The 22,874-nt window shown below is 39.7% G+C and overlaps 2 protein-coding genes and 1 long non-coding RNA gene across 3 annotated transcripts in view; 2 read left to right on the top strand and 1 right to left on the bottom strand.

The window, feature by feature from the left end:
- LOC127619612 (homeobox protein Hox-A3a-like) overlaps nt 1-4,899 on the top strand; it is a 30,673-nt gene extending 25,774 nt beyond the window's left edge. Inside the window, 3 exon segments of the mRNA XM_052092523.1 lie at nt 2,930-3,485; nt 4,108-4,473; nt 4,476-4,899. Of these exon segments, the coding sequence (XP_051948483.1) occupies nt 3,047-3,485; nt 4,108-4,473; nt 4,476-4,894 (1,224 nt within the window). The 5' untranslated portion in view covers nt 2,930-3,046 and the 3' untranslated portion in view covers nt 4,895-4,899.
- The window catches only part of LOC127619613 (homeobox protein Hox-A1a-like), a 49,538-nt gene extending 35,557 nt beyond the window's left edge, over nt 1-13,981 (top strand). Inside the window, exons 2-3 of the mRNA XM_052092524.1 lie at nt 11,806-12,789; nt 13,017-13,981. Of these exons, the coding sequence (XP_051948484.1) occupies nt 12,156-12,789; nt 13,017-13,369 (987 nt within the window). The 5' untranslated portion in view covers nt 11,806-12,155 and the 3' untranslated portion in view covers nt 13,370-13,981. The remainder of the gene's footprint in view (nt 1-11,805; nt 12,790-13,016) is intronic.
- Nucleotides 5,863-13,106, bottom strand: LOC127619618 (uncharacterized). Its single transcript, XR_007967589.1, has 3 exons — nt 12,988-13,106; nt 12,650-12,833; nt 5,863-5,998 (listed from the first exon to the last, which is right to left on the bottom strand). It is a non-coding gene; the product is annotated as an uncharacterized LOC127619618 (long non-coding RNA).
- Nucleotides 13,982-22,874: the final 8,893 nt, after the last annotated feature.

Here is a 22,874-nt window from a genome sequence, read left to right as displayed (position 1 = left end):
TATATATATATATATATATATATATATATATATATATATATCTCAATCACATAATAGTAATAGTTGTATAATAAAACTTGTACAACTATAATACAATTATAATAGGCTTAGCGATTTTGCTTAAGGTGAGCACTATATGTGATATATCACATAGTAATAGTTGTAATACTATAATAATACTGAGTTAAAGCTCACCTTAAGCAAAACTCAGTTTTTCGTAGGCTTAGAGATGAGACAATTTTCACACTCAGAGAAAAGCTACATGAAAACTGAAGCACCATAATTTCTTCTCAATTAGTGTGCTGCCTTGAAGAATGCAGGATTAATACAAACAAGTAGACCAATCTAATTTAAGAAGTTTAAATGATAATTCATCTCTAAATTACATGAATAACATATATACATTTCTTTTTATTATTATTTAAATTACTCTTCGCCTCGCAGTGTGTGCGCCATCAATGAAATCTCGTAGTCATCGTTTTAATAGGGGAAAAACAATGGAGTAAATGTCAAAAAGGTTTAAATTGCGTACGCAAGGATTTTTTAAATCCCACTCACCAACCCACGTCGCCCGCCCTTCTTTTTTAGCTTTGTAAATCTGTAATCCAGTGGGCCGCGCGAGAACAGGAATGTGTTTGTGTTTATTGCCGTGCTGCATTAGGACATACATCTTCTAATTTGACCGAGAAAAGGCAGACTAAAAGCTGATGTTGGTAATTCATTTGTATGCAGAAGTGTTTCATCCACAAACTCCCCTCCCCTCCTTTTTTCTTTCCATTAAACACTTTTATTAGTTAAAAAGGATAGAGTTTGTCGAAAGATTTTGCAGCACGTTTAATTGAGAGCTCCATTGAGAACCAACCTGATCTCCGAGGACTGTCCCTATTATTTTTGTTGCTGATTTTGTTGTTGCTGCTGTTGTTATGATATATTACTTTATAAATTTTGTGTGATTTTAGAAATGTTTATTTTTTTTTTATGTAATTCGGTCAATTTGACCAATGGTACAATGTTCATCACATGTGACTTTGACACATATGTCTCGGAAATCATCCTGAGCGTAAGCATACACTAACTATTAAAAATGGTGAAGTTGTCCATATCCAGTCCTGCCTGTGTTCACAGGGGAGAGCAAATGCTTTTTTGTGCTTGAGATGGCGCTTCATTTGCATAATTTTTAGTGTCTACAGTGACGCTGTTTCGAGGGAGTTCACTCTGTGCATGAGTATGTGTTAGCGTGCTTGTTTGTACACGTTAGTTGTACATGAAAGCCTAAATAGAGTGGCCAATGGTGGCATTTAGTATAGGTCCGAAAACACCGTTGGTGTAGTAATATGTGTGAAGGTGCTTTATCTAGACGAGACACCTTCGTAATCTGCGTTTTTTACTTATCTACGTCAAAAAAGAAAAAGAAACAATGAAAGACTTTTAGTTCTCGAGCGCGACTGAATCGCTGCTTTACTGCAGATACCTCCCATGACTCCTGCAAGTGCAGCACTCGCTTTGTTGTCTTCTAGATTTAGATTTGGACCGCTGTTTGATCGATTTCTGTCGCTGAATGAGAGAAGCTCGCGCCGTGCTGCGCGCTGCTCGTCCGAGAGGAAGGTAAGTAGGACAGAAGGAGAGTTCTCGCATGGCTGTTAAATGGCGAGTTTGTGATTTATGATCGCGCGACAGAAATCTCGGTTCAGGGAGAGTTCATACTCGCACATACACACACTCAAGCCAGATTCCTCCCGTGCAGCAGCTGGCAGCTGGGGTCTCATACTTTGTGTCTCGAGCGTTTTTCCTTTGAGCTTTACATGTGTATGGTTTTGACAAGGAGTGAATTAGTGGATTATGTCAAGCTAGATAGATCGTATAGAAATCAAAGCGGTCTTTTGGTTACATTTTTTGTGATTATGTTTTCTCAGTTTGCTATTCAGGCCAGATTTAGCACAGTTAAATCTGTTTGGTGATTGTAAAAAATGTATGTTTCTCCAGTCTTTTTATGAAGCCGATAAGTAATTCCTTTATTATTATTTCTGAAAAAGCCACTTTTTTACATTATAGGCCTATTTGATTACGCTAGAGACCATGTGCATCATTCACTTATTTTTGTTTCTGAGAATAAAAATGTCGACTTTGTGGTTAATTTAGCTGGTTTTACATTTGTGCCAGGCAAGTAGATAGATAAATGTCCTCATTAAACTAATTTAAAATGTTTAATGAAGTGAGGTAAGGCCGCTTTCCCGATTTGATTATATACATATATTCCTTTGATTGGATTATTTTCCCGTCTTGTATATTGTTGTAGCCTACATGAGCCGTGGTTGTGTCAATGCAGCATTGCTGCTCTCCCCACTTGGTGACCCGTCATGCGTTGGTTACCGGCATTAACCGGTGCCGGTAACCAACATTATGTCCTGGCGATGAAATTGCCATGCCGTGTTCATGGAAGCGCGCGTCCACCCGGTTTTTCAGGTTCTTGCTACTACATCTTTAGAACATAATCAGTACACGCAGAGCCTTAAAGAGGTGTAAAACCATAAGCTGTTTGTTGACTGTGAATTAGATTTAGATAACTCGATTGATTGTAATAAAAAACAAAGATCCCATACATTCCCGTGATAAAGCATTACTATTAAAGTTTCACACTAACAATAATACAAATTCACACTTCCAATTTACATTAAGATTGACTGGCTATAGGAAATACTCGTTTAGCTGGTTTGTTAAGCTATTTTTAAATATTTTTATTGGGCCTTCTCGATTGGACAGTTCAGCGGTGAAAATGCTTTAGTGCTCTTCAGTTATGTTAGCTATTGTTACAGCTGGCCATAAGGTAAGTGGTGACCGGCTCTCCCAGTCTCACTGCGGTGTCAACTAGACTTTGAAATGTAAGATGGATAGGCATTTTATCCGCTCACCATATCTTCTTTCACTGTAGGTTCAACCATAGAGCCCATTGGCGAAGAGGTGTCACGTGACTACGTTGAGCCAATGTTCTTCTACGACGGTGTCAGGACCTTGTCAGATAGAGAAATAAACATTGGGAAACGGCGAGATGCAAAAAGCGACCTACTGCGACGGCTCGACAATTTACAGTGGCTTCCCATATCAAAGCGCAAACGGTTTAGGTTATGACAATCAGCAGCAATATCTTCAGGGCCTTCATGTGGAAAGTGAGCACTATCGATCGGCCTGCTCCCTGCAGTCCCCTGGTGGCTCTGCAGCTCTGTACAAACCCAATGAAATTTCCGAGGGCTGCCAACGGAGTAACGGAACACAATCCCCAGTACCAGACATCCCCGACAACAATCAGCCCCCTACTGCCCCCTCTGGACCAGGTTCCCCCAGTGCCCTGAACCAAATTCCCAGCCAAGATGCCACTGCCAAGAACCCAGGGCATGCCTCTCCAACACCAGCCACTAGGAAACACATTTTTCCGTGGATGAAGGAGTCCCGTCAGAACACAAAGCAGAAGTCCTGCAGTACCATTCCAGGTGATTATATCAACCAAATTATACGAGCTTGCATGAGGTCCAATTTGATTTACGTTTTTAAAATAAGACATGAACGAATATGAATTAAACAACACTTCTAACATTCTCAACCCAAATTGAATTGAAACTGATCAGTAGAGTGTGTAAACATGACAGGAAGATGTTGTGTGTGACAGAAGGAAGTAATTGTTGGGCCATTAGATGGACATTATGTCCAGCGACGTCAATGGCTGTAGTGTAAGTCACACGAAATCATTCGAATTAGCCAAATTTAGTCAGATTAATTCTTACGATGTCGCAGTGAGATTGTGTCTACCTATCTGTCTGTCTATTATTCATTCATTGTTTGGTTCTCTTTATTTCTCTCTCTCTCTCTCTCTCTCTCTCTCTCTCTCTACACACACACACACACACACACACACACACACACACACACTAGGTAGGTCTGTTTACTTTATAGTTTTATACTGTAAAAACTGTAATTCTTTCCAATGCTGTACCAGCAGGGCCTTTATAAATAAATTAATAATATGCAGAGGAGTCAATTGGTTGTGACATGCATAAAACACTTTTAATTTTACTTTATGCTTAAACTGACCAAAGCCTTTTTGTCCTCATACAGTGGAGAGCTACCCTGGAGACAAGAGTCCACCCGGTTCGGCTGCCTCCAAGCGCGCTCGTACTGCATACACATCTGCGCAACTCGTGGAGCTGGAGAAAGAGTTCCATTTCAACCGTTACCTCAGTCGCCCTCGAAGAGTAGAGATGGCAAATGTACTAAACCTGACGGAAAGGCAAATTAAAATATGGTTCCAAAATCGCAGGATGAAGTACAAAAAGGACCAAAAGGGGTTTGGAATGATGCCCTCTCCTGGAGCACAGTCTCCCCACAGTCCCGTTGCCCTATCATCCGGTAGCGGAGCAGGGGGTGGGAGTGGATATTTAAGTTCAATGCATTCTCTGGTTAACAGCATGCCCTACGAATCACCCCTCCAGCATCGTACAACAAACCCCAGCCTAATGCATACAACCTCCCTACGTCATATCCACCTCTGAACAATTGCCCGCCCTCTCAAAAGCGGTATCCCGGGATTGGCACAACCACGCCTGAGTACGACACGCATCATCTTCAAGGCAACAGTAATTACGGGACCCAAGTGCAGGGTAGCCCAGTTTACGTCAGTGGAAGCTACTCGGATTCTTTGGTGGGCATAGGCGGCTCAGTATTTGGCCTGACACATCTACCGCACACTCCTCAAGGCAATATAATAGATTACAACGGCGCCATTACTATGGGAAATAGCCATCATAAAGGAGCATGCGAACCAAATCCATGCACATTGACAGACCTTACAACGCACTATTCTCAGGGAAGGATTCAGGAAGCGCCTAAACTTACTCATCTGTAGTGTTGTTGCAATGTATTTCTCTCTCCGTCCACCGGCACACCTTTAAGTTCCTTGCCTGACTGCGTTCACCTACAAATGCTGCGTCCATTCGGTTTTTGTTTCTTGGCGTTGCTCGGCGAAATAATAATTATTATTTGGTTTAAGTTTAGTATACATTTAGAAAGAGAACGTTATAGTTTCTCAAAACTCACATGTTCTCGAATCATGAGGATATGTATTTTATTTCACTTTTAAGAACAACTGAAACAGGGTATAAAAACAAAGAACATAGTTTTATGATTCTTTTTTATGAAATCTTAAAAATGGTCATCTGTCCAATATTTTTAATCCTTCTCCCTCTTTTTCTGTTTTGCATTTTGCACTTGAGGAAGATGCCTATGAGCACGACTTGAGCTTCTTTGTTCAACAGTCTTATCTTACAGCGTGAGCTCATGTGTTTCATGTCTTTAAAATGTATTTATTTTGTTGTCATTGACAATATATTTCTAGTGTTATTTAGCCCAGTCCTTCAGATGATGGGTAGAAGGCAAAATTGAGCCCGGGATACTCCCTGTAATAGTTAATACTGAAATATGATATGGTCCAGTGCTAACATGCAAGGTCAATGTATTCGATTATTAATGTGTACAAATGTTAATCATGGCTTGCTTTAAAGAATCAGAAGAGACAGCGATCCGATATTCATTATTTTTATTTGCTCAAACATTTTTGATGTCATTCCATGCTGCTCCACATTTGAAGAAATAAACGAAACTGACGAGCTTCTGTATTTGTATTTGTATCAAAGGTGTTACAAAACAAGTATAAGCAAGTGGAAGAAAATCAGCACTCAAAGTCATCATCGATAATTTTAGCAAATTATCAATTTGTTCAGTGTTACTCTGTTTGTATTATGTTGATGTGAAGCAAAAACAAATTATAATATTAAGACTGATATTTGTAATATTTCAAGACATGCTTGAAAGACATTTGGCAAATAAATGACAGAAACGGGCTAAAACTGCTGCATGTGTTAGTGGTACACCGTCACTTCCGGCAGTCTTGCATTTTGAGCAAAGTGCGAGCAGTCCATTGTTATGACAGCCTCCTCTCCTCCAGTAATGCCTGTAGAAGAAAAAACATTTAAAATGATCAATCTGATGTGATAAATTCCAGCCCCTTGTTAGGCAAACGAGAGTACAAATGTGGTTTGTTGACACTTATAGACTGCTGAAACATCCAGTTCGTCAACCCAACCCATCGACAAGAATTACTGGATCAACTTGTCATTTGTGCAATCATTTATACTTTTCCCGTCATAATAGCTGGTTATAGTCAGTAGGCCTAATCCTATGCCTGCGAGATAATCATTCACAATGATAAATATTTATTAATTTTACATCTAAACATGTATTCCACGATATCAATAAATAATTCCATTTGACATTAAAGAGGGCCTCATTTTAAATGTTATTTTACAACCAAATCGTTTAACAACTACATAGCCTTTTCGGTTAAATTTCACTTTGCCACTATTTAGGCCATCAAATGACATGGTCTTGTTTCGTTGAATTTCCTTACACACACGCACACACACACACACACACACACACACACACACACACAACAACTTATTCACATCTTTTGACATATGTCTAGAGCTTTCCTCAGTGCTTGCGCAACAAAGGCGGGATTTTTTTCACGTCGTATCGAGAATAAAAGTTCATTAATTACTTAAATATATTTTATAGTGGGTTTCTGAATTTATGCCGTTTGAAAAACTGTTTACGAGAAAGAAAAACAGAGGCAAACAACATCTCTAGTGAAGCTTTTGGTCCTGGCAGGATTTGATCTGGCGTGGTTAGAAGTTTTAAATGCGTTGTGAGGGCACGAGGCTGTCAGTCCCTTTGGCAAGTAAGATTGATTGCGCGCAGGCTTCCAGGACTCTTTGTTTAGTATAAACACTGAACTGCAAACGGCCCAAGTACTTTTTTTTAAAAAAAAGGTCAGGCATGGTCTATACGGAACGTAAATTATTTTTTGATATTAATTATAAAAAAATTTTTTTTGCATGTGATATTAAGCTATGAAGATATGAATATCTTGGTAGTTATGGTATTTATCCATAATATCACGGTTAACAAACATTACGAGTATGTGTGCCCCCAGGTTGAGAACATCTGCTCTCACAAAGCGTTTTACTTTAAATATTGTGCCTCATCGAAAAGCAGAACTGAGAGAAGACGATTCCCAAATAGCACACGCACATTTATGAGACGTCTGTTATTTTCGTCTGGAAAGCATCACATTCTAATTAATATCTGATAAACATCTTATTAATATCAGATTTACAAACATTCTAAATGATAAATGTCTCAAAGACATTTGCTGAAGTTCTTATTGACATCCGAGAGGAAACGTATTATGGACGTTTTATAGAACGATTAACAAACAACCTAAAAATATGTCTTCCAGATGTAAACATACACATCAAATAGACGTCGGGGTGATGTAGGTGTGCTATCAGGTTAGCTAAAGCAAACTGACAGTACAAGTGTATATCCTTCAGAATCAAATACACTGACGTAATTTGCAGTTTATTGTGCTATTTATTAACTTTTTCGGCTGTGTGTAGCCTATGTAACGAAGAATTTTATAGGCCTATTGAATGATAGGCCTAATCTGTTTTAGAGCTTATTTCCGATGTTGATTATCTGTGATTATTGGACTAGCTATATACTATGGTTGATGACCTTACATGATGTTGTGTATGTTTTACACACAAACTGGAGGTAATACTTTTTAAAAGTGTAAAACTAAGACCAGTGCCTTTGTATCTTAAGGATCCAAAGGCAGAACGTGTGCGTCAGCAAATTGAATAATAGACTTGCGCGACGTTGGAAGGGCATATGTGCTTCATGCATGCACAACAAGAGCCTGACCACACTACAAAGCTGCAGGATATTACATTCTTTACATTTATTTTAAAATAAGTGTTTTAAATTAATCTTTCGGTCTGAATCTTTTTAAATGCACCCCAAATTTTCATTAGTAAGAGGTAATCATGTGACAGGATTTTTTCTGTCTAATTTCAACCAAGTATCCTTTGAATGCAAATGAGCAGCCAAGGGACATACGGCCATATTATGAGTTATACCTTAAAACAAATAATTTACAAAGCTTTTTTGTAGACCAAATTGCCCTATACCCGCGCTCTAGCGTCAGTCAACAAGTTAACAATGAATTACGAGTTTGAGCGTCAGACAGGTTTCATCAATAGACGGACTTCTCTCGCGGAATGCCTTAGCTACTTCTTTTCCTCCAGTTATATACTCATTTCAGAAATCATCAATCAAAGGCTAAATGTTAACGAACACTAACCCTCTCATCCCACCTCCTTTGGAACATACCATCCCAAGCCTGAGTCTCGGGAGTCATACACGCCAAAAAGGGCCCCGGCACAGCTCATATGAGGAAAGCCCACTGCCCACCAACCCTTTGCCCTCGGAATGTATACGCGAAAAGAAAAATAGCTGGCTTCCTAAACCAACATTCTCCTCAACGACCATTACAGCGGAAGTAAATTGTTTCTCCACGAACGCGCACGCGTGTGTTTGTCACTTCCCTCTCACGCAATTCATCTTGAATAGCTGAACATTCCGAAAACTACATTTATTTGAATTCCACTTTGATTCTCCAATTGAATTCGAATTGTACCATGCCAAGGCCTTTTCGTTGTTTGACAAGTAGGAATGATGATAGATTACTGTTGTTGCGCACAGCTCAGCCATTCATTAGATATAATGCTCATCTGTGCACGCACTCCTCTGGCGTTGCTGTTTATGGTCTGCAGTCCTGAATGCTTTTTAGTTAATCAGCTTACGTTGTTGTATTTGTACAGTGATTATGGCGACGTTTACAGTGTGATAAGAGCCAATGCTGGGTACTGACATGCTCTGCTTTGGAAGACATGGGAAATAGTAGCCTATCCATAAATTATTTGGACTATATAACATACAGCCTGACTCCTGTTCTCAGGCTCTCCAGAGCTTCCCAAGGGTGGTTTGACTTGTGGAGGAGGTCCGCGCCGTCTGAGAACAACACACGCAACTTTTGGAGCTTGAGAAAGAGTTCCATTACAACAAATTCGTCTGTCAGCTTTGCCGGCCACGGATATGGAAATAGCCGCGATGCTCGACCTAACGAAACGCCAGGTCAAAGTGTGGTTTCAAAATAGACGTATGAAATATAAACGGCAGACCCAGACTAAAGAGATCCAAAGGCAGCAAAGCGAGACAACCGCCAAGGAGGACAGTTGTACACTGAGCAATGAGGACACCTCCATTTGTGACTTGAGTCATGGCGGGGGCCTTGTAGATGGAGACTCAGAATCATAACAAACTGTCAACAGTCTTCGGGCAGCCTTGCGATGGCGACAGCATACACACATTTGAAATGTTTCCTAGCAGTTTTAGAAACACAAGTCAGAAATATGTTCACAGCCAGTCACATTCTGCTCTGGGCAAAGAGACACCAATATACCATCACTGTGCCAGCCCGGACAATTGCAGTTCCCTTTATGGACACGTCTTTGCAGGACTTCGATATTTTGTCGACCGATTCATGAATATATCTGTGTGATGCAGCTTCGTAAAAACTGTACAAGTCTGTGGGTAGCCCAGGTGAGATATATCAGCGGACTTCTATTTCTTTACGGATTATTTGACTTGAGCTGATTTACGAAACTATTGACCGTCAAAGAGCGTCAGTGAACATTTTTTCGGATAAAGCAGGACTTTCTGTTTCTCTTTTCTAGCATTTGCAAGATGGTCGCTGTAAACTACCACGTTTATAATAATAAATCGAAGGTAAGACAAGCCATGAGTGCTGTACGATTGTGAAATGTAGATGCATAGACATAATGTACTCATAACAGATGTTTTGATTCCTTTTATTTCTGTAGCGCTTATTTTTGTAAGAATAAATACACATTTCTAACTCCTTGAATTGTCAAGTCAATAACATGCTCTCAAAAAACAGAGCCGACATATCAAAAACTCTTCATGAATTAACCTATTTCATAGTCACTATAATATTTGTCGTGTAATGAAAGAACAGCCAGACAAATATGCTCCCGTAACTAGTAAACATTTTATATTTCCACAGGATTTTCCATCCTGAAGCAATGTTATTAGGGGCCATGGTGAATTCAATTCTGGTTACAAATATATCTAGATAATTACCATGAAGGCAATATGACCAAAAGGACAAAATGCTATTACATTTCTGATCAAATTATATGCTAGATTAAATACTAACGAAGAGATGTTTTTATTATTGTCCTTTTTGCATGATGCACATTTTTAAGATCTAACCAAATTATTTCCAACTAAAATTTACCTTTAGCCGTCACTCTGTAATATTTTGTCCCGCTTGTCTGCTAATATTTGTTATTTTTTTAAGTTACAATTTAAGTCGCTAAACTGTGCTATGGCTTCTTCCTGTGCTCTTTGTCTCGAACTCTTTTCCCCCCTCGGCTTGGGGAAATGCCTGGGATGTTTCCCCGACGAACTCATAAATCAAAGTCTTTCATGCATGCTGACATCACCGAGATAATCACTGCCAGTAAAAGGTCTGCGCAAATTAGAGTATTTTCTTATTTCGTGTCTTTTCACTCTCACTTTGCTATTAAAAATGTTGGGTCCTAAAGCACAATCCACGTGGACGATCAATAATAATTCATTTTTATTGGCGTTTTAACACCCGTTAGGATCACACAAAACACTAGCCTACATATTTTATTGCGCGTGTCATACGTAATTTGTCTGAGTCTCTTTAGACCTTTTTCTCTAGCCTGTAAGGACTGAAATGGCTTTTGACCAGCAGCCTAGCCTATTTGTTTAAAAAGTTTGCATAATTATTTTTTTCACGAAGTTTTAGGCAGTGCTGCTAGTATAATAAATAATAATAATAATAGGCTAGTTTATTACATATTTAAGTAAGTAAGTATAGCATATTTTGTTTGTTTGCACATATTCATCGACACTTTGTAAGCATTTTCCTCAAATCATGCTTTATGTGAATAAAAGCATGCTTTTAGGTTGATATTCCTGCTAAACTTCCAAGGATGGATTGCTAAAATAATCCTCCCTATGAATGTGTGAGGGGTCATTTTTAAGAAAAGATGTGTTAAAAAAACGGGATGAGAAATGTTAGGCCGTCAGCTGTTCGAAGAAATCGCCATTTTGAGGGGAAAAAACACTGGACAAAGCTGTAAAGAATATGCTCCCGTTGTCATCCAGAGGGGGCGCATGTCTCCCCTACTCCACTAGAAAATCAATTACACCCTCCTGCCTCATATAAGTGATCACTTTTGATCACAGTTTATAAAAAAATATTTGGCAAAACAAGCAATTCACTATGTATTTTTCTAATTTAATATGTGACAAAGACCTACTTTTCTGTTATGAACATTCACATTTGTCAAAGAAAATGTATTTTCGTCATAATTCAGTTGAAGCAGTAATAATCTACCATATAAGCACGGGTTACATGAAATAAGGTTCAGCTTCATTATATTACTAAATCAGGGTAATAAATACATTTACACAATATTTTGAAGGTTGAGTTTACAAAGCTTATGTCTTACAACCAACAGAATAAGCCTACTTCTTGCAATACACCTGTCTCTCAATACACTTGTCCCTCTCAAAATGGCACAAACACTCAAAAATGTGAATTTACCTCTTTAAATATCTGAATAATGAAACACAAGAAAAGAGACATTTAGATTATTTGCCAGTAGCTTGAAACTAATCTTACCTGAGGCATTTCTTCAATATATTTCCTCACTTAAACAGCCCACAGATTTGTATGTCCTTCTTGACGTTGTCTGTGAGACAACGTCCCTCTACTTCCTTTCTCTCTTGCAGCTAATCCATTCTTTCCATGAGAATTGCCCAATGGGTAAAGTGGGCCTACGTCACGTTGATCGACAAGAGGTCGGCATTTACATAAGCCTGGTCTTTAACGACAAGCTGTCAGCACAATGCCATTTAAGATCAAGACGAGACAGAACAACTGATCACTGGCTGCCCCAGCCCACGTGACTGTCACTGCTCATTCATATCACTAGCGCACAGACATCCCCCACCAAATACACGACTGATTGAAGGAGGCTGAAGGTTGGACCCGGGTGAGTGGTGATACGTTAATCAGTCCCCGGGCCCAAAGATCGGTCAGTGTGGCAGCCACGCGCAGAAACACCCAAGACGATGCCACAATGAGCACATTCTTAGATTTTTCGGCCATAAGTGGTGGAGATGGAGGTGGTGGGGGCTCCTGCACAGTTAGAGCGTTCCATGGCGACCACGGACTTTCAACATTCCAATCGTGTGCTGTTAGAGTAAATAACTGCAATGGGGATGAGCGGTACATGCCCAGTAGATCATCACAAGACGCAGTCCCCCCTCATCCACATCAAGCTGTGCCGTACCATTCCCCCGGAACACTGTCAATTACCTACAGCGCCCATCCAAGTTACGGGACTCAAAGTTTTTGCGCTGGATACAGTCACTATGCCCTAAATCAGGATGTAGATTCGTCTGTCAGCTTTCCCCAGTGTGGCCCATTAATTTACTCTGGAAATATTTCCTCTTCCGTTGTGCAGCATCGTCATCATCGCCATGGTTACAGCAGTGGAAACGCACATCTCCACGGCCAATTCCAGTACGCTTCAGCCACATATAGTAATAGCTCGGAACAGGCAAACCTTACCTTTGTGGGGGATTGCTCAAATCCGCTATCCCCTCGGCATGTGGCCCATCACGATGCTTGCTGCTCACCTCTGTCAGATGGCGCGTCTATGGGGCAGACATTCGACTGGATGAAAGTTAAACGGAACCCGCCAAAAACAGGTGAGTGGCTGGAGAAAAAATCCCATGCCGAGTTGTTTTATGTCCTAAGATTCAGAGAAAAAAATATGCACTTACTTAATGTTGCACTTCGAACACCATAGATTCAAAAGAGTGTGGATAAAACCAGGCCGTTTTGTGGGGACTGATCTGACATTCAGCAAGACATGTCTTGTTTATGAATAAAGATTTTGCACGCACTTATTTATCTGTTTATCTTCTCTCTTTAGGTAAAGCTGGAGAGTATGGATTTGGTGGGCAGCCAAACACTGTGCGCACAAATTTTACAACAAAACAACTGACAGAGCTTGAAAAAGAGTTTCATTTCAATAAATACTTGACTCGTGCGAGGCGTGTGGAAATTGCGGCTGCGCTCCAGTTGAACGAGACTCAGGTGAAGATTTGGTTTCAAAATCGTCGAATGAAGCAGAAGAAGCGCGAGAAGGAAGGTCTACTACCCAAATCATCGTACGAACCGAAGGACGATCTTGGAAAACCCGAAAACGTCTCAGAAAAGCCTCTCTCCGCACCATCCACGCCTTCCACTGCTTCCTCGTCTGTTGATCCATACGCCTCGAATTAAAAGGCTTTGGCATTTGTTTTGCCAAACTAATAATGATGTTGCAGAATAGTCAGTGACTCATGTGTCAAAGTTGCCAAAATAATCATGTTGATATACGGACATGACTAAATGTGTCATATAACAATGCACTATTTTGAGACTATCGAACTAACATTTGGACTAGCCTATCAGTGTGTTTTAACTGTGCTACTTTTGTTATTGTGAAATGGCTGTTAATTGTCTTAGGCACCTTGTCAAGCAACTAGATAGAACAAGTTCTCACAAGTGGTTTGTGTATTCTTTATAGCGAACGCTGCACTTTTACACACATCTTTGCTGGGTCGGACTTGTACGCCGCTTGTTAAAATGCCTACCTCAAGAAGAAACGGATGATATTGCAATATATAAGGGATGCATCTGATAGAGAGATTCATTGTCCTGATAACTCTCGGCAAAGGCTTGTTTGAAGATAATTACACCTTTTTTGGGCCAGGTGTTATATGCATGGTGTTAAGCTAAATTATTGTTCTGTTGTAAGTTGTCAAACGCTCACACTGAGTTTTATCAGTCAGTGATGTTGCAACGATGACTCAAGCCTGTTTCGCAAATCATGTTTAGAAAAAGATCAAGATACGGGTGAATTAAATGTATGAATTAAAATAGTTCTTAATATATTTGAACTCTGGTGTTGTACTCTTGATTGTGCAAATGTTTGTCTTTGATTAATATCACCACAAATATACACATATTATATCAGGGACTGGTAGAGCAGATTTAAGACAACAGCCACACTTAAGTGTCACAAAACAATATTGACAATTTGATAACTTTCAACAGCCCTGCCATCCACATGTTATTTACTCAACGTTTATTCAAGGACATGTAAATTAGGTTTTTGAGTCTTTGTCTGGACTTGTCTGTTTAGTTTTATTCATTGACTTTGCTTGCTTGTGGTCTTTAAAAGCCAATAACACGCTTTATGGGCATGTAACTGATATATGCGTTCGTGCATGGTTTCCTCCTCAGGGAAGAAGCAGTATTGGCACTTGGTAAGCATGTTTATCCACAAAAGGAAGATGCACACTGCTGTCACCTTCATTCGTGATGACAACCCTATATTGACCTGTTAGTTAATCGAATGGAAACTGAGGACAAAAAGAGGCACCATTGATTAAATCATCTCGAATATCGATAAGAATGAATCTGACCTCATCAGTGACTATGGCGTGTCTGATTTCTCATATTATAGCATATTGGTTTTGCTTACATATTGTAAGGAGAGGAAGTAGCAATATAACAAATTACCGAACCTGAATCCTACAGATCTGAAACATCATGAGATATGACAAGAACATAACCGCCTTTTGGGTATTAAATTCACTAACCTCCCACAGGCAAGCAGGTTTGTAAAAGGAATAATAATAAAGTTATGTTAAAAATTAAAAAAATATTAAAATTATTTTAAATAGTTGTTATTACTACTATTAATAGACCTTGGTAACTAATATTGTTAACTAATGTTAAATATAATATAAAGTGAATATAATAGTAACTTGTAATATTGCTTTTATTATAATATATTATCGTAGGCTATTGATATTACAATAATAATATTGTTTTAATGAAATAAGTGTGCCAGGCAAACTTATTTTCCTTCTGAAATATTGTAGGCTTCATGCACTTCCACATGCAAAATTTTTATTTTTTTTTGTATCTTTTTTAAATTTTCCTTCTTTTTTTTTTTTTACAGTCGAATTGTTTTCAAAATTGAGGAGAGATGCAATTATATTAGATTGACCTGAACCACAAGAAGAAGAAAAAAACTCCACACTGAGAAAAAGATCTCCACACTGAGATCCAATGTATAATACAAAATATGAAAGAGAGAGAGAGAGAGAGAGAGAGAGAGAAGAGAAAATTAGTGCTAAAGGGGGTTTTGGTCTGGCAGTGAATGCACTAAAAGAGAAAGCTAGAAGAGCATTCTATGCTATTAAGGGCAAATTTACCCAAGTTGACATTCCTGTAACAATTTGGTGTAAGATCTTAGATAGTATTATGATGCCTATTGTTCTGCACGGATGTGAGGTTTGGGGTCCACTCTGTCTGGCAGATTACTTTAGATGGGACAAACACCCCATAGAATCCTTGCATGCAGAATTCTGTAGAAACATTCTAAGAGTTCAGTGAAGAACACCTACTAATGCATGCCAGGCCGAACTAGGCAGATACCCCCTTATTATATTGAAAAACAATCCCTCAAATTTTGGAACACCTAAATTCAAGTTCCCCTAACACACTGCAACATGAAGCCCTTAAAACACAAGTGTTGAAGCCTAAAACCAGTCCCCTTTGTCAGCCGGCTCTGAAACTCACAAACCCACTAACAACTAACAAACACCAGTTTCAGATCAGCACTGCTGAACTAAACCAAATCAGAATAAACCAAATCATAAAAGAAAGCAAAAATTCATATTTTTGAAAGTAAAATGAAAGTAAAAACCAAAGCAAACTGGAATGTTATCGGCCCTAAACAGAACATATAATCTGGCAGAATATCTCCACACTGTAAGACATCCAAAACAGAGACGGATCCTCACCAAATACAGACTCTGTGATCACAGTCTGGCCATTGAAAAAGGCAGACACAGACAAACATGACTTCCAAAGGAAGACCGAGTCTGTGGTCACTGTGACTCGAGACAGAGACACACTTTCTCCTTCACTGTGAGAAATTTACAGAGGTGAGAGATAAATACCTCCACAAACTCTCAAACCTCATGCCACAGTTTTCCAGTTTGGCAGAAACTGATCAGATGCTGGTATTACTGGGGGAGGACCATCATGCATCAGTTGCAGCTAAATTCATTTTTGAGCTGCACCTCATCAGAAACCAATCACTGCCTTAATGTACTTCATTCACAGTACTTTTATTCTCTTATGTTCATAATGTCCTGTTAAATGCTTATTTTATTTTATATTGTATAGTGTATATTGTTATTATAGTTTTTATTTTTATTTGATTCATTACCTGGCACCTTATTTTAATTCTATCTTTATCGCTATTTGTTACCATTTTATTATTATTATTTGTCTTTGTCATTATCTGTTTTGTGTATTAATGCTTTGGCAATATATATGTAAACACAATCATGCCATTAAAGTATTTTTAAATTGAAATTGAGCGAGCGAGAGAGACGCTCATGTAGCCTACAGATATAGTACAAGAACGCCAATGTGCCAGTCCAAGAAAATTTAACATGCAGGACCCAGGCTCGCGCGTGTACACACAAACAAATGACGTATGTTTGATTGTAGACCATTACGCGCTCGGAAGACAAATCACTTGGCACTTGGTAAATATCCCAGGCATCGCTGGCATTATTTGGATGATAATTATTTCATTGTTAATGCGAGAAGGAAGTTAGTTGTAAAACATTGCCCATAAGGACTTTTTGAAAACGTTTTTAAAAACATTATACAAAATATTGGCCAAATGTTGAAATGGCGCCATTTGCGAAATAATATTCTACAAATTATAATTCCAGTTTCATTTATTTTTGTTGATTAAGGCGAATGCAGTTTCTTGATTAACTAATTATCTTCTTGAAATTTCCATCTCAATTTTTAATGTAAATTTAAATTTACCGAAGGTGACGTACCATTGTTTTTGCCTATTTACTCTAAGAGCTGCACTAACGCAACGCTGCAACACATGTAGGCTGCACGCATTGGCCTTTTGGACGTTTGCTAAAATAAGGTGGTACACCTGTTGGTCACCATATAGTTGTGCATATGAGACAGAGAGAAAGATTGAGAAAATTCTTTAAAAAAAACACACCCGGATAATATTTTGGTTTTAATGTAACAGCTTAATGTGTAACATAATTAAAACAAATGTGTGAGTGCGTGCGTGCGTGCGTGTGTGTAAATTATGTGCATGGCAGTGGTTGCATATGATATCCTGATGATTGAAATCCATTAGCTCTTTCTAATGTGTAGGTCTAATCTTGGCAGCATTATGTCAAGAATCAAAGTTGAGGTCTTTAATTTGATTTGCTTGGCAACAAACATAGCTAACATTTTTATATACTTGCAAAAGGTAATGTTTGACTCCACTTACACACAGAATATTATAGTATTTCCCACATAAATTGCATAACAAAGAAATACCCTGTTTTAGAGCAAAAATTTTAAAAGAAATACACTACGCCATGTTTTTACCCCTGAAAGCATAATGGGGCAGGAATGAATATGAAATATATAACTTCAATCAAATAATTGAATTGGCATTCATTGTTTGATAAAGATTGCATGCTTAAATTATGAAACAGTTTCTTGGAAGTTCAGAAAGTTTTTGAGTTGCCAAAAACGTAGTAAATGAGAACATCACCTTTTGAAACCATTCTGTAGTGATTCAATAATAACAAAAATAATATACATTGAATCCCCCCCCCCCCACAAAAGGTCTAAAACCAAAAATGAGTGCAAACTGATAGAACATAAGAACATTTGAGTGTGACGTGCAAACAAGTGTCAAATAGAAAAATAGAGGAAGAAATGGGGGGTAGATAAAGCCACATAGAGTAAAAAGGATAGAGAGAGAGGTCTATCCATCACACTGTCTTAACCTCACAGTGACCCAGCCCCACAGCCAATGAGGCACCTCCTGTCTGTGCAGAGGATCGGGTAACCGTAGAGATGGACTGAACATTTTAGCATGCTTTCTTTGTGTCAACTGTCAACTCCTCCCAGAATGCTTCACTACAACTTAAATGATGTGAGTGCCACTACTTGACTGTGTAACTACAATGACTTAAACACACAAACCATGGTGTAGATATAAAGTACACAACCATTCATACATGGGAAAAATACATGTACACTTGTAAACTAACATGGATTAATTATTTTTATGTGTCCTTTCCAAAGGGTTAACACTCAAACTGCTCATACAGACAGTTATAAACTTTACTAAAGGTTCATAGCAGAGAAAATAAATAATGTTAGAATTAGGTTAAACCTAAAGGCATAGTGCTACAGAGCAAAATCATTTTGAGAAAGACACATGCCTGAACCTGTTACTGAGAGTAGTAATAGTGCATTGACAGGTTCATTTGAATTTTTGGGATACAGCCTCCTGATTTTCAAAACTATCACACCTTAATAATTCAGTGCTGCAAATCTTGAAACACATGATGAGGCATCACTTTGAGTTTAGCCTCTCTAAATTATTTTTCTAAATATCAACAACATAGTATGAAAATGGAAACAGAGCTTTGAAAAAAACGAGTAAGATACAAAGAAGACCAGTGCAATCAGAGGACCTGCATGGATAAGCAACTTTAATGTTTAATGTTCATTGTTATGATTGCCCTATTCAAAAGAGATTTGACAACCTCCAACAAGCACACACACCCTAAAAGGCACATCTAAATATAGTAACTACAATGTGCAGCAAGTAATGTATAAACATAAAACCATGTTTTTCATGTAAAAATGTTCTTCAGTGCAAAGAGAGAGAGAGAGAGAGAGAGAGAGAGAGAGAGAGAGAGAGGAGAGAGAAGAGAGGAAACGAGACAGTTGTCAGTTTTTCCATACAAGCAAAACTAAGGGTTCATCAGACAAAACTGAAATGCAGTTAATTCAATTGATCGTTGATTAATATTAAGCAAGTGTTTTGTTTTATTTACATTTTAAAGAACAAACCTTCTGTACCCTTTCACCTAGAAATTATCAGGCCTTAAAGTGTGTTCATGAGAGCTGTGAGTTATCAAAGTTTTGTTCCAGCAATAAAGAATAGCATTCAGCCTGGGTCTCATTCAACATTAAGAAGACGCAGTCTTGTATTTCTCTTAAAATGCAGTATTTTATTTTTCCTTTGTATTTCCCAATCTCTCCTATAGATTTATCTAAATTGATTACAGCAATTGTTAGTGTGATTGGAGCCAGGTGATTCGATGTTTGTCAATCTGTCACTCTGGCACCAGAGGAGTTCTGTTGGTTTTACTATTTCAGATTATCTGCTGACCAACTGAGACTTTGTGGTTCCAGCTAATCAATACTATGTTTCTAAATAAAACCTGCGTAGATCAACATTTCCCCATATTTGGATAGTTCCTGTATCTAAATAAATATCATAAATATCTTTATGGTTAACCCAAAGCCTATAAGCCTGTAAAGATGATGTCAATTAATTTGTATATGACTATAATTATGGTTGTTTCTGTCATCCAAGTTAGTTCGAGGTTAGATCCTCAACTCATTTTCTGTTTCTGTCTTCAGTAAAATCTCCCTATTTTTTTAAACTTCAACTTTGACTCCTGGACTTCATAGTTCAAACTGGTTTGAACTGTTTTTTACTATATTCCCATACAGTTAAAATAGTCAATGTTTCGTAAATAATATTCATGTTAACATGGTATTACATTTGGATTTATGCATTCAAGGTGTACTAAACTTTTCTTTGTAAGTTATAGGTCTTTTACAACTTTGTAATGCCATAAACTTAAAAACCCCAAAACGACAGCAAAAAGGATGATTTAAACAACCTTACAGCTCAAATAATAAACAAGATTTAACAGAAGAATTAATGTAAGTACTGTTATAAAATTATAAGCTTCACATTTCTGCCTTTAAACCCTTAAATAATTGACTCCATTAACTTACATAGTAAGTGCCTCATTGTAACCTTGATTTTTGCTTTTTTTTAAGAAGGGACAAGTCCAAATTATTTTTTTGGCATTTAACATTATGCCATAAATTCTGTCTATTGAGTTTAACTTGTATTGAACCCAGAATATTCCTTTAAGGTACAAACGTCATTGACAAGGAGGACTGGCTACACTCTTGTTTCAACACTTTGCATAGGCCAGTGCTTGGAGGTACAGTAGCGTTCTCATTTGTACCTGATGGTTTTCAACACCTGCTTCTCTGCTCCCAGTTAAAGGCAACAACACTGTCAGTGTCTGAGTAATAATGATATTCTCATTCTAAAATTAAGGGAAATGTAGCCTGGGGCAGCTATGACACTCAACTATGTTTATGAGCTGAATCATCTGGACTTTCTCACACACTTCACTCTCACACTAAATGTAATTTTTTTTATTATAAAAGAGAAAGAGAGATAGAAAGGGAAAGAGAGACAAGCTGTCAGACACCTACAGTGAAGCTATGCAAGAGTAATTATTGTCTGTCCCCTCTGGGAAAAGGCTAGTTGCACCTGACACACACCTGCATGAGACCAGAATGAAATGCAAACTACATATTCCACAAGGCAGTAGGTGTCCATGGTTGGCTGGATTGCTTGATTAAGGTGGAAGTTTAACAAAGTTTAATCATCACCAGGTGCTGATAGAGGCTAGAGACTTTTAACTGGTTGAGTATTATACTGTATGTTCAGCTATCAAAGACCTAAAGGATTATAGGAAAAACAGTCTGCAAAGGGCTTCATAATTTATCTTTATTTTTTCCAAAAATGCAAAGACCTGGACCCTCTTTGTCTATAAAAATTCTGCATTTATGTTAGTAAATACTGTATATAGCCTATGCTAATTTTTCAGTTCCTCGGGATCCTCAGAATGCATGTCTAATGACAAAAGAAGGTTCTGAACTTTTTTTCAGGGAGAACTGATCAAAAATAAAGATTCTAGCAATTCCTTCCCTTGTCCTGCCACTCAATAACTAAACTAAAGACTGACCTTGTTTTGTGCCTTTAGTGAGTGTCACGAACCCTGCTCCCTCGCTCCGCCCCCTCGAGCTTCCATGCTCGTTCCGCCCCCTCGAGCTCGCACACTCGTTCTGCCCCCTCGAGCTCGCACGCTCGTTTTGATCCCTCGAGCTTCCACGCTCGTTTTGCTCTCCTGCTCGTACACTATCTCCCCCCTCGGGCTCACATGCCCGCTCCCAATTGTCAGAACATTATGTACACCTGCACTCGCATCATCTGCACTCCTGTTCATTGTATACACCTGCACTCGTCCCTATCACCTGTCATTGTTTACACCTGCACTCGTCTCTTTAAATATCACAGCACATTCGTCTCCCGCTTGTTGGTTATTGTATTTAGTTTCCCGTGTCTTTGCCCCCCGCTAGTCTCATCTAGTTCTGAACTCCTCTAGTTTACCCCTTAGCTTGCCAGCTCTTGTGTTCCCCTAGCTCCCCTGTTTAGTGTTACTCGTTGTTCTCTTTCTGATTACCCCGGCTTTGACCCCACGCTTTCCTCGACCTCTCTCATTGGATTTGCCCCTTGTTTATATCTTGATTCCCCGGCTTTGGACCCATCGCTCACCCTGACCATTCTTCATCTGGATTTTCCTTTCTGTACTTTTGCCTGCCTGCAATAAAATGCAGTTTTGACTTCCATTGTGACTGTCTCTTCTTGTGCGGGTTACAAAATAACCAACCCTTTACCGAAGACAGTCACAATGCCCTGCGCTGAGGATTCGTGCAGCTCACTAGAGCGGAGGTGCACGTCACATTCGGCGTGAGGAGCTACAGTTTGGGGGCAGGACCAATCGCTCGTGGCCCAGGGGCAGCAGGTATGTTCCTTGTCTGATTTATGTCACCCTGTTTCACCTGTGTCTGCCCCTGAGCCCGTTTATGCCTCCAGTGCATTTCTGAGCGCCGTAAGCCTTCAACCCCCTGAGAGGTTTGATGGTTCTTCGGGCACTTGCCAAGGGTTGTTTATGCAGGGCAGCGGTTGTAGAACTTTAAACCGTGCCCTTAACATTATGGACCCAGCGGCCCAACTCTTGGTTTTAAGCGTCAGGGAGTCAACCCTTGGAGGCTTATGTGGTTGACTTTTGTGCCCTGGCTAACCAGGTGAATTTTGATGAGGTGGCTCTAAAAGACATTTTTCAATATGGACTGAATGAGCCAGCCTCATCATTCATGCCTGGTGGTCGCTGCTCTCTCAACCTGGCTCAGTTTATTGACCTCGCCCTACTGTACGCTGGTTCCTCGTTTACTGTGGGGGAGGCAGACAATGAACCAGCGCTCCACACCACGGCCCCCGTCTCGAAGCCTACCACGGCCCCCGTCTTGAAGCCTACCACGGCCCCCGTCTTGAAGCCTGACACGGCCCTAGTCCCGAAGCCTGACACGGCCCCAGTCCCGAGGCCTGTCACGGCCCCAGTCCCAAAGCCTGTCGCGGCCCCAGTCCCGAAGCCTGTCACGGCCCCAGTCTCGAAGCCTGGCACGGCCAGCGAGTCAACGCCCATGCCTGCCACGGCCAGAGAGCCAGCGCCCATGCCCGCCACAGCCAACGAGCCAGCACCCATGCCCGCCACGGCCAACGAGCCAGCGCCCATGCCCGCCACGGCCAACGAGCCAGCGCCCATGCCCGCCACGGCCGGCGAGCCAGCGCCCATGTCTGCCACGGTCAGCGAGCCAGCACCTGTAGCCTCAACCGCCCCAGAGCCAGCGCCTGTAGCCTCGACCGTCCCCATGGCCACGTCCCCTGTTGGCTGAAGACGTAAGAGAAGGAAGAGGGCCCCTTCTCCCCAGTCTCGTCTTGTGCTCAAGACCG

Source organism: Xyrauchen texanus, chromosome 26 (assembly GCF_025860055.1).
Source record: "Xyrauchen texanus isolate HMW12.3.18 chromosome 26, RBS_HiC_50CHRs, whole genome shotgun sequence".
Taxonomy (NCBI): domain Eukaryota; kingdom Metazoa; phylum Chordata; class Actinopteri; order Cypriniformes; family Catostomidae; genus Xyrauchen; species Xyrauchen texanus.
The sequence above is the reverse complement of the archived record's forward strand: the minus strand, read 5'-3'. Positions and strand labels throughout refer to the sequence as shown.